Source organism: Lycorma delicatula, chromosome 1 (genome assembly GCF_047948215.1).
Source record: "Lycorma delicatula isolate Av1 chromosome 1, ASM4794821v1, whole genome shotgun sequence".
NCBI classification, from domain to species: Eukaryota; Metazoa; Arthropoda; class Insecta; order Hemiptera; family Fulgoridae; genus Lycorma; species Lycorma delicatula.
This window is the reverse complement of record NC_134455.1, coordinates 25,381,557-25,394,640: the sequence shown is the minus strand read 5'-3', so window position 1 is coordinate 25,394,640 and position 13,084 is coordinate 25,381,557. Positions and strand designations below refer to the sequence as shown.

The following is a 13,084-nucleotide window of genomic DNA, read 5'->3' as shown; positions in this document are numbered from 1 at the left end:
TCTTTTTCCTCTTGACTCTCTTGTTTAATTTTATCGTTTCTGTGGTGTCTTCTGGTGTAAGGCCAGTTTCCTTCAGATCCTCTCTTTATTTGTTATTTCTCTGATTCATTTGCATCCTGTCAGTTTTATTGCTGTTTCTGTTGAGTCAAGATTGAATTGTACTAGCTGTTTCGGAGGTCTCTTGAATCTTGCTTCGTCATGATATATCCAAAGAATCTTAATCTCTCCTCTTATGCGTGGTATCGGTGAATGGGTTCTGACTCTTTGTATAAGACTTTGTTGATCCCAATCCACTACTTCCCATCTTTTTTGATTTTCTGGAGTCTGTCTTTGATTGTTCTTTCAGGTAGAATAGTGTCTTTCTGCTGCATAAGTGGCTTCTGGTTTTATAACTGTGTTGTAGTGTCTTCTTTTTGCATCATTCTTTTTATCATGTTTATTTGTTTACCAAATTTGGTGTCTTAGAATTTTTAGTAGGGATTCTCTATGGATGCAGTCATAAGCTTTCTTGAAATCTATGTTAAAACCATATTTCTGTTTGTTTTCCTGTTGTATCTGGTCTGGACAGCTCCTCCAGGGTCTGAAACCTCTCGGGTATTCTCCTAGTTCTTTCTCGACTTGAAAGGATGATTCTTGAAAGAATTTTGTATATTGTGTTCTAGGAGTGAGATTCCACTGTAATTATTAGAAGTTCTTCCATTTGGAGTCAAAGAATCAGCCATGTTTGTCCATGAAGACATTGTCTAATTACCATTCTCTGTAGGTTTTGAGTTTTCATCTTGAAATATGTGGATTTTGAGATTAGGTGTCAGTTTTTGTTTTTCTTTTGGGCGCGCCATTTTCTGACGTCGCAATATTTTCTTTCTCGTCCTGGTTGAGCATTGAAGTCTGCGATTAATTGTTTAACATGGATTTTAAGGATGTTATTTGTAGTCAGGTTGAGTAGATCCCAGAACTTTTTTACAGTCTTTTGGAAAGTTATTATTAGTTGGTGCATGGGCATTTATTATAGTGTAGACTTTATTTGCTTTTAGGATGAGCGTTGAGATTCTTGGGGATTGTGACTAGAGTTCTTGTATGGAGTTTATTATTTTGAAGCTGATTAAAAAGCCTGTTCTAAACTGTGGGACTTTTTCATCATGCTTTTCCCAGATGTAACTTTGCAGAGCTTATATCCTTGAGATTCTATGGCTTCCTGGTCATGTTTCTAAATTCCTGCTGACCCATATGAGAATTTTGCGTTGATCCATTAGGCCAGTTATTATTTTTACTCTACCGGTATGCATGAGGGACTTATATTGTGTATGGAAATGTAGGTGATTAACTTTGTATTTTTCATGTTCGTGAGTGTAGTGTTGGGGCATTCCAATGCTTCCAATTGCATGTGATCTTCTAAGGGGCAGCCCACCATATCCAATTGCTGCCTTCTTTGAACTCTGGTGTTGCTTGGTTCAGCCAGTGGAATATTCCTTAAAAGACCTTTCATGGTCCTGTTGACTGTCAAGGGGTCACCTGTGGTGGGTCTAGGTCCTACAACTCTAGATATGATCTAGTGAGGTGTGATTTGATGATAACTGAAGCTATGAAGTTTGCTTAGATTCAGTTCACCAGACAAATTTCTCTTATTTGTTCTGGATATATCGAGGCGCACCTTGTGGACTTTTGTTAAAGTTTTTATTTTGGAGAAAAGTTAAAAAGTCTCATCCTAAACATTTCACCCATATGTATATTTTTTTAAATTAAACATTAAATATTTAGGAACTGAAGTAATTTTCAACTAAAAAACTGTTTCACTTTTTCACCCTTGCTGTTGACAAATTAATAATAAAAATTTAATAACTAATGCCTTGACTTTAGTCTCAATATGCACCTACAAATCTAGGTTTTATCACCAGTTATGATTCACTTAATGAATATTTTAATCCCCATTGCTTTATTGTTATTGATTTATTCCATTACTGCTTATTTATTAATTTGTGTTTTACAGTTATATCTAATTGTGTAACAGTAGTATTGTAGCTCATTACAATACATAACATATAACATTACACAATTACTACCATTATTCTAAACAGTTAAAATTGTTATCTCCAATCAAAAATTAAAAGCTTTTTTTTAATTAAGAAAAACAAACATAAAACAAACTTTCTACATAATTTATAACTTTAAGTTGATAGCAAGAATGAAGATACAAAATTAGAAATTTACAATAAATAACAATAACAATTCTATCTAATATGTATTTTCACTAGCAGTAAACCAAAATTCATTATTTGTTATAATTAAATATTTTGTTTTCTCAGTGTTATTTCTTATTATTTTTTATCCAATTTATAGTTAATTTGATTAAACTAATTACATTAACTATAAACTAAAAATATGTTCTTGATAATAACTCAGCATGTGGAAAAAAATGTTATTGTATACTTTTGTATTATTATTTCTGTTAACACAAGAATTGTACATTTTATTAGTTTTGATGACATTAAAAATGCTATTGTTTTCCTCCTCCTGTATTAACTGAAACTAAGTAATTGCAACAAATAATATCAAAAGTTTTTTTATCTGAATTTTAGTCCATTTAAACCACTTACAGTATTGGCTTACAAATATTATTCACTGTAAGCTTGATAAAAGTTGTATCTTTTTAGACATAAAATTAAATCTGGGAGTGTGCTCTAATGATCATCCTTATGTATAGTTCTAGTGCATAGTTAACTTCACGTCATGCCCAGTATACTCATGTCTATTTTCCCCCTTCTTATCTTGTATTGTTTTTGTTACATTCACACTGCAACAATATTTTTTTTGCTCTTTTTCTTGTACTTCATACAAGGAAGTATTATAATCATGAAAAATTTCAGTTTTTAGATTTCAACGGAAATATCCATTTTGACTAGTTCCAGTGTGTCATCTGTATGCATGTATGTATCTCGCATAACTCAAAGACGATTAGCCGTAGAAGTTGAAATTTTGGGTTTAGGACTGTTGTAACATCTAGTTGTGCACCCCTCCCCTTTTGATTGGACCAAAAAGCCCAAAATCCAAAAAATTTGGATTTGGTATTTTTCTTAACTGCAGTAATAAGCCCTCATTAAGAGCTTTTCAATGATTTATCATAAGTAGTACTTATTTTCATTGGTTCCAGAGTTAAAGCCCAATAAAAGTTTAATTAAATTTTTGGATCTTATAAGGCGAAGGTACATTGGTGAAAAACTTCATTTACTTTTTTTTTAATTTACATATATTGATTTATTAATAATTATTAACCTGTTATTGTAAAAAAATACAATAAATAATAATTTAATAACAAAAAAAATCTAATTTAATAGGCGTACAAGGAAGTCTTGTAGTGTCCACATCAGATTTTTATAATAGGAAATCAGTTGCTAAATATGTCATGTTCAATTTAGAGATAGGTTTGTATCCTTTTAATAGAATGTAATTGATATGTGGGTAAATCTTTTTCCAGTCTGGGTTCAAGGCATAGTGTGTGTCTGTATGTGTTTATTCAGTTTAGAGTGTTTTGTTTTGGTAATATAATTTGTAATTTATAGAGTAATGTTTTATGTTGTAAATTATTTTGTATCAGTTAACACACATTAGTTTATAAATCATAACTGAAGCACACTAAAGAACATACTTTGTAAATAATGTTTTATATTTATAAGTTAGTTTCAGATGAGTCAGAAGTGATAACATTTTCAGTAACATTTTTTTATTGGTGTAAACAAAAGTTTTTTAATATTTTCTAAAATATGTTGCCATGTAGGTTGTGTATAAATAAAAGCATCAACAACATAGATTACAATATATTTCAAGTTGATTGCTTGATGCAGTCTTCCTGTTTTCAAACCAGTTACTGTACTCCATTAAGGAGTATTTGTTAGAGCTAAGGTTAAAAAATAGTCAGATTGATTAAAATAGACTTGCCTTTCAGTGGTATTTGGTCAAAAGTGCTTGGGAAAAATTTTAATGGTTGTTCATTTGTTTTTAAGTAGATTGATTTCAAACTGTTTTCAATATCTATTTAAAAAAAATTTATATTTATAAAAAAATTAAGGTGTTAATTTACTAAATATTCCTTTTTTTTCATATCATTCATTTTTTTTCATATCATTACTAGAATTAGATCTTGCTTTAGGTTAATTAGATCTTTGCTATTATTGTTAATTTTTTTTAGTGGTTGAACGACACAGAGGAAGAATTATTTATTTAACATATGAACCAGAAAATGCTACAGAAACTTTATTGTTAGTTGGAAAGGGAGTTACTTATGACACTGGAGGGCTTGATATCAAAGTAGGCGGAGCTATGCTTGGCATGTCAAGAGACAAGTGTGGTGCTGCAGCTGTTGCAGGTTTTATCAAGGTTTGACTTTTCTTGATATTTATTAAATTTAGTAAGAATGTTGAATTCTGTGCTGTGTGGTATTTGTATGTTTGTGAGACTATTATTTTTCTATTGCGTTTTCCCAACTTCTATCAGAAGTGTTCTAGTCGCTGCAAATACTCCTTAGTTTTATCCACGTATTTATTGTTTTAATATTACGACCTTGGGTGCTAAGCACATATTTCACTTAAGAAGGTAAAATTGGTGAAGTTGTAATGATCAAAGAATGTCAGACTTGTGAGACTCAAACCCAGAACCAATCGATGTAGAATTTACTAACTGACTGGCTATAAGAGATATGCATTATTTTTATTATGTATACAAATTGTTATTACAAGACAGATGAATTTTGGCATTTCCTGATCTCTCATCAATGGCTGAAGTATGTGAGGTGTGTTAAAAAAAGACCAAACGATTGTGTTAGCAAGCCAACCAGTGCAACTTTTGAAAACACATCTCCATCTGAAATGTTACCATTGTTAGTTTTTTAGTTACAACTGTCTTACCACTTGTTAGATTTTTAACAAGTGAAATTGGTGAGGAAGTGGTCAGAATAGGATCATCCATGTAATTTTAATCCCAAAACTTAGCATCATATTTTTAAAAAAAAATATTCGTGCCACGTTTGTTGACTTAGAATAAAAAATAAATTTGTTTCAACATCTGTCAAGATCTTCTTACCATGTTGATTCCACTGACTACTTCTTGAAAAATATTATAGCAGCAGGTGAAGCTTGGGTTTTTGGCTATAATATGTAATCCAAGGTACAATTCGAACCACGATTGACCTGAAAGGTTTTTTTTGTTCATTATGAATTTGTTCCATGTGGTCAGACAGTAAAGAAAAGTTAATATGGAAGTTTTATGGAATTTGAGAAATGCTGTGCACTGAAATAAACCTGTTCTGTGGTAAAACCAGAGTTGGATATTGCACCACTTCACACATACTTCTTACCCACTATTATCTGGGAAAACACTAGATAACTTGTGTCCATCCATCCTATTCTCCAGATTTTGCCCCATCAGATGTTTCTTGTTTTCAAATCATATACAAGATTGAGGAAATTATGATACAACACCTATATGCCATCCTTAAAAGCAGGTTCCAGAAAGTGTTTCAAAAATGAAAGAAACAGAAGTAGTATATAGCCAGTAGTCTATTTAGTAAAAACATTAATGAACTTTTTATTTCACAAGTTTTGTTATTTTTTGAACATTTTTATTTGTATCGTGCATGCCCTTTCTACATTTGACTAGTCTTTTTGCAAGGCATAGTTACAAACACAATTAGGTATATGGTGTGCACCTTCATCAGTTATAATTTACTGTAACATTTGTTAAAATTTTTTATTTTATTTTTCAGCATGTTTGGTTTTTATTTAACATTCTCTGTTAATATTACCTAACATTTATTTTCTTGTAATTTCCTTATAAAATTTCTGATGTACAGAACAACTTAAAAAAATTACATCAATTTTAAAAATGTATATAGGAGACACCAAATTTTTGCTACTTAAAGGAAGTACAGAATATAAAAATACTTTTATAGCCTAGTATAAGTGATTCTTGCATGGCTACAAATTGTATTACTAGAAAACATCATTTTTCTTAAGAAGCACATAAATTAATTCAGAGATAAATTAATGCAAGAAAGAAAGATTAATGCTAATTATAGTAGTATGTTTAAACTAAAAACATATTATTGTTCCCTTATAAAGTTATAATAAGCTAACACTTAATTTAATTTTAAGTTGTTTTTATATTTATTTTTAGTAGTCTATAAATATTCTAATCAAAGATGTTCTGCAGTTGATGCTAGCCATCAGAAGTGCCAACTGGGTTAGATAAAATTAAGGTCAGCCATGTCAACCTACAAAATTAAAAACTTGATTTAATTAATTGTTTTATACTTAGTAAATTTACGGGTCTTCTATCCGTTTTTATGTTTGTGCAAATATTTTTTTTGTATTTTTTATCCATCAAAGTTAAAAAGTCTTTGTTTCAATGAAAGCTACTATTTGCTTATTTTTTGGAGATGTTTTTGTCATTACTGTCATCATTTTCTTGTTTTTAGGTTGTTTCACTACTGAAACCGCAAAATCTAAAGATTGTTGGAGCTTTGTGCATAGTACGGAATAGTTGTGGTTCTAATGGCTACGTATCTGATGAGTGCATTAAATCTAGATCAAATGCTAGAGTTCGTATTGTGAATACTGATGCTGAAGGGCGAACAATAATGGCTGATGTTCTATGTTATGTAAGCAATTTTAATTATCAGTAGACAAAAATTTGTTATATATATGCCTTGAGGTATACAAGATAGTAGAATTTCTTTCTCTGAGATAGTGTTACCTTTCTTTGTACACCAATATCTATCTCAAATCCCAATGTATCCCAATCCCAAAAAAAATAAGAATTTTTTTGAAGCCTCAAAAATAACGATATGAAAGTTCATTTTTTCTACCCAGCTGGACCACATACATTTCAAAAGTCTCGACAAGACAAAGAGTGGGTACCAATCTGCAAAGTCCTGAGAAAGTTGACATCACTTGAACTAGCTACAGTGATGGATCATTCTGATATAATTTCAAGAGAATTATCAGAAGAGATATCACAGCTGATTGTTAACCACACTGAATAATAAACTTTCATTGCAACAAAAACACAAGCTATTTTATTGAAGAATAATTAAAATATTGCTACAATTTATTTTTTTCTTTGAAAAAGATGTAGACTACTAATTGAAATCTTTATTTGGGTAAGTTTTGCAAGCATTTTTTATTTGGTTTGTGGTTTTGATTAAGTTATCATTAAATTATGACCTATCATTAATAATTTTTAAAAAATTATTTTTAAAATATTGAAAATGTCAACTTCAAGGTACTAAATTTACCATAAACATCTATAAAAACACTGCAAGTTGTGCAAATTTGAGATTTTTATCACCAGCCCCATCAGAGAGTTATTGAACCCAAAATTTGAATTTAAAAAAAATTTAGTTTTCAAGAATGCATAAAAACTTTTTAAGGGTAAGTACATCACCATTAATATTATTTATGATAAAACTACTAACATATACCTACATATAAAAAAATAATTCAAACTATGTATCCCTCCCTCTTGAAAAAAATTACCAAAAGTGAAATTTCACAGTTTTTCATGTCCAACTTTATTGGTAATTTTCTCACAGAAAGAAGATAGATAGGTATACAAACCACTGCACCAATATTTTACCTAGAGAAAATATGATTAAATTGCTTTTTATTTCATCCTTCCAGGACCAGTAGTTTTTTAGTTATGATTTTTTCCGTAAACCCTTAACAATCACAAAAATAGGTTTGCACCATAACAAAAATGGCCTCCACAGGTAAACTGCTTAAATAAAAAATATAGTTTCAAGGGCCTGAAACAAGTGGGTAAGTTTCAATTTTTTTTTTTTTTTTTTTTTTAATTTGTCAAGCAACCATTTTATTTTTTTGGGAACACTTCAAATGGATTGAACCAGTTTTTAGTTTGTCAGTCGTGCACGGTCTGTTACAATGCATCACTAGTTTCACTGTCCCCTATAGAAAGTAATCTGGGAGAGTCAAATTGGGTGATCTTGAAGGCCACAAACCAATGATTAGTTCACCAAAGACATTTCATAAAAGGTCATTGACCTGTTAGGTGTGTTGTGGCGCCATCTTGTTTGAACCAATCGTGATTGATTTCCACTTCTGTTATTCGACTAATGGAAGTTTGTTAAAACAGCACAGTAATGATCACTATTAACTCTTTCAAAAAATATTGGGCCCACAGTGTGCGTTCTACTCACACCGACCCAGACTCCAATTTTCACTTATATTTTGTGGGAGTTAGTTGTTAACCACAGTCTTGTATTTTATGAATTAATACACCCTCCTACCACGCTTCATCTTTAAAGGATACCTAAGGAATTTTGGTAATAGAATGTCTAAACCATGATTTTGGACATGATTTGTTGGTTTCAGTTTTTGAATATGCATTACTTTAAAGGGGAAAAGTTTCAGTTAGCAAGTCCGATATCTTGCTGCTATGCTGACTTATGCAGTTGACTTGATGCTTCTGACCATAGCATCCAAAATATGAAGCATCGTTTAATTTAGGTAGTCTTCTTCCACTTTGATCAGTCTTCAACATAGCCTGTTGCCTAAAATTTTTCAATAAAAGAGTTCAGACTGCATTGCGGTGAGAAACAGGAGTATATGAAATTTTTTCAGAAAACTTGTGCTTCACTAAATTGGTGTACTTTTGTCACCTTCACAAAAGACAAGTCTATGAAAAAAATGCATTCCTCTACTGAAAAAACATTGTTTCTCACAACTATTGATTCTGATGAATGAAACGACACAAAATGAAACAAAGCATGCCCAGTCACAATTCAACAACTGACATCTCATTTATTATTGAGCAATGCCCAACAAACGAAAATATATGTGCACTTACTTATTACAAAGGAAATATTGCTGATAAGCAATATTTCAGAGCTCTATTATATATCAGAGCTCTATGATTATTATTATTCATTACTATTTATTATTGTGTTGTGTACAACAGATGTGAATGCAATTTGAAATAATTCAATAATTTAACTATAATCGTTATGAACAATTAATTTTTTTCTCTGATATTTATGTCATATTGTATAATATACATTTAAAATCATTTATTTCATGTTATTAGCTGTAATGTTTCTTTAATAATTTTGTTATTATATAGCATCTTAAATTATCTTACTTTGTATTAATTATACTTATTTATAATTATGTTGTTAAACTTGTGGAGATTACAAACAAAGATTATTAATATTATTTCATGTTACACTTGTAATATTTCACTACAATTATTATTATTATTATGCTTTTACGGCCAACATAGGACCACTTAAGTCAATTTTAGTTGGATCTTTTCTGAGAAAAGCGTGTTATTTTACTCTTTCGAGCTGCCCAGTATTTCTTCATCCGTTCAGATCTTGCTTTCTTTTCTTCATCCGTAAACACCCTCTTCGTTGTATTTTGTCGTTTGTCTGTCTTTTGTTTAAATCTAATGCTTTTATCTTTTAGCTTTGTAATTTTTCCATTTTTATTCTGTAGGTCAGTCAGGGAAATTCCCAATTCTTTCATATCTTCTCTAATTTCTTTGATCCATCCTACTTCTAGCTTTTGGAACCAGAGCTTTTCAATGATATTTCTTGACAGTCTTGTTTGCGGTGTCCTTATGAGATGACCGAAGAAAGAGATTCTTTTTTTACGCATAGTATCAGTAACAGGCTCTATTTCTCGATACACCACCTCATTTGGCACAATCCACCATTGGCCTTCTTTTTGGTGTTTTTTATTGATACACGTTCTGACAATTCTCCTCTCTATTTTCAGAATTTTTTCAATTCGGTTTTTCTGAGTGATTTTGAAAAGGGTCTCGCTTCCGTAGGTGACTTCTGGCTGTACTACAGTTTTATAATGTTTAAGTTTTGTTTTAGCAGAAAGGCATTTTTTGTTATATGTTGACCAAGTTAATTTTTGGGATTTAATCATTTTATTTGTCCTGTTTTGCCATGTCACTTTTTCATTTAAATTATAAGTTATTATTTCCCCTAGATATTTAAATTGTTTTACTATTTTAATTTTCTGATTGTTTACCGTAATGTGCTCTATTACCAGAGGATCTATGGCCATTAGTTCAGTTTTTTCGAAAGAGATATGAAGCCCTATCTTTTGTGCTAGGTTTTGAAGGCTCATGATTTGTGTTTTGGCTTCTTGAATATTATTTGCTAAAAGAGCGAGGTCATCTGCAAATCCTAGGCAATTTTGTGTGATGGAGTTTTTCTTAGTACCCATTTTTATATTTATTTCATACCATTTTCTCATGACAAATTCAAGGGCGCAGTTAAAAAGGAGTGGTGAGAGGCCGTCTCCTTGCCTCAATCCAGTTTTTATGTAGAAGGGTTGAGAGAGTTCACCTCTGAATTTCACTCTGGACTGGGTATTGGTTAAAGTTAATTTTATCATGTTTACGAGTTTAGGGTGAAGGCCCAGGTTTCTCAGAATATTCAGCATGGATGGTTGGTGTATACAATCATAGGCCCTTTTAAAGTCGACGAAGGTGATTATTAGTTGTTTTTTCCGTCTTTTATATAAGTCCATCATAAGTTTTAAGGATATTATTTGCTCCGGGCAACCTCTCCATGGCCTAAATCCCCCTTGGTATTTCACTACAATATTATAAAGGAAAAAATCCTTGCGATTTTTGATGGGCAGTTATGTTTAGTTTCAACAATATAATAATAAAAAAAACTTTTAACTCGAAAAGAGTTAAAGAGTTTTTCTTGCTCAGCATTACTCTAAATTTTATTTTGATCTGCTTTATTTCTTTATCTCTGTGGGAAGATCTTTGCAACCAAAGGTTCAGAATGTAAGGAAGTTTTCCACAAGTATGTTGTAGTTTCTTACATGAATTCATTTCAGAAAGAGACTTAGGAGAAGTATGTATAATAGCAAAATGAAACCAAGTATTTTCAATCTTTATTTCATTGTATTAAGAAAATTTAAATAATTTATTTTTTCAAAAGTTGTATCAGTAATGCTTAATTAAATTTCCAGTAACTAATTTTATTAGTCAAGTTTATTTATTTTTCAAAGTACATTTGTTTGCTTGCAGATGAAGGAACTTGCTCATAACATGCCAAACCCTCACCTAATGACTATTGCAACTCTTACTGGACATGCTTGTTTATCTGCCGGCTCTGGTTATAGTGTAAGTATCTCAGTCCTGTTTATGTATATTACATAAAATGTCTATTTTGCTATATTTTTGTTAGTGTGAGCAGACATCTGTTTGTCTAAATTAGGAAGATTAACTGTATTGTAGCATAGTGTAATTGTTGAATATAGCATTTATCTAGGTTTGTGAATGCTATTGGTTCTGTATAACAGCTGAAGTAAAATATTTTTGTTTTACTACTTTCCCTTTTTCTTTATTTTTTATGCATCTAGTTTTTTGCTTATTTTTCCTTACTACTGACTGAACAATTCTAGTCTTTGTAATTGTTTCCAACATTTATTAACTAAATGAGCTTCATATTTCTTTATAACTTACTAAAACATTTGTTGTTAGTTGAAGAATAGACTTTGTTTAATTTGGATTCATTGTCGAAACCAGTATCATCCATATAGACTTTGTGTTGCATTCACCAATGTAAGTATCCATCAGTGCATCAGCAGGTAGATTATTTCTCTTGTACATTTTCTTACTTACTTATATTTATACATGGTCATTATAGTCAATCAACTGTTTCTCACATTCTACACTTCATAATCCACAATCGCTCCCATTTTGTTTCATTAATCCCTCATCTTCTTATGACCTCATTTATTCTTTTCCATCTACATTAGTCTTCCATGTTTTCTCCTTTCTTGGGGAATACATTCATTTGTTATTTTTGTAAGCCTTGCAGAACCCATTATTTTTAGGTGAACATACCACTGCAATTGTTTTCATTCAGTGACATCTATCATCCATGAGTAGAGTTCTTATGATCTCTTTCTTACTTTAATTTCTTTTCTTATGACCTCATTTCATACTTTAAGAGTCACTTTACAGCAGCGTCTCTAAAAAATCATCTCTATTGCCTGAAGGATTTGTTCCATCCTTTGATTTGTCACCCATATGTGGCACAACTTTCTTATACTTCCAAAAAGCTGTTTTTGTTCTATTTGAGATGTCGGAATTCCATAACAAGGAGTGTAATATTTTTTTTCATAACTTTCCCCTTGTTTACTCTGCTCCTAATTCCTTTTTCATTTCAATCATCATTTACAATTCTAAATAGCATCATTCTTTAACTGTGCTTATTTTTGGGCCATCTAAATACAAATTGTCTCAAATCAGCTCCAACAACAAAGAACTGTGATTTTTGGTTACTAACCTCTAAAGCCTACTTAATGTATTCAAGTAACTTGCTGGTCATGTATGACATGTCTTCATCTTCTGCTAGAAGTATCTGATCATTGGCAAAGAGCAGGGTATAAACATTTTTGTGCTATACTTTTACTACCATGCACCTACACTTCCTTGACCGCTCTTTCAATACTTCACTGATATATACCTTAAACAATTTTGGAGATAAGCAACATCCTTGTCACAATCTTTGTTTACTAAAAACATTGACAACAAACTATTTACTTGTTTTATTTTGCTGCAGCTCTTATTATATAATGCTTTTATTACATGTATAACCGTTGTTGAGCTTACTCCTACTTTTCTTAAGTACTTCCCATACCTTGTTTACTGGCACACTATCATAGGCTAAATCCAAGAAAAGCAAATGTAGTAGCTCTCTTCCTTTTGTATTTTTTTTTTCCATCAAGTGCTGTAAACAAAAGAGGTTGTCCACACAGGACCATCCTACTCGAAAGTCACTTGTTCTTCTATTTCCATTATCTCTTTCTCCAATCTGTCTTTCAATATTCATCCATAGTCTTCCTGTTGTCAGCTTCTTTTATTTGAATAATCCAATTTGTTTCCCTTCTTGTGGATTGATGTGATCCAGGTCTCTTTGCAATCGTTTGGAACTTCATTTGTTCTAGTATACTGATGAATTTGTGTTAGAGTAAATTTCAGGAATGGGTATACCTCTGGGACCAGTAGCTTTGTTGGTCTTTCTCAGAGCTCGTCT

The 13,084-nt window shown here is 31.2% G+C and overlaps 1 protein-coding gene across 1 annotated transcript in view; it reads left to right on the top strand.

Annotated features, from left to right (window-relative positions):
- The window catches only part of Dip-B (Dipeptidase B), a 92,772-nt gene that overhangs the window by 54,244 nt on the left and 25,444 nt on the right, over window positions 1-13,084 (top strand). The window contains exons 7-9 of the mRNA XM_075380255.1: window positions 4,184-4,371; window positions 6,467-6,649; window positions 11,068-11,163. Of these exons, the coding sequence (XP_075236370.1) occupies window positions 4,184-4,371; window positions 6,467-6,649; window positions 11,068-11,163 (467 nt within the window). The remainder of the gene's footprint in view (window positions 1-4,183; window positions 4,372-6,466; window positions 6,650-11,067; window positions 11,164-13,084) is intronic.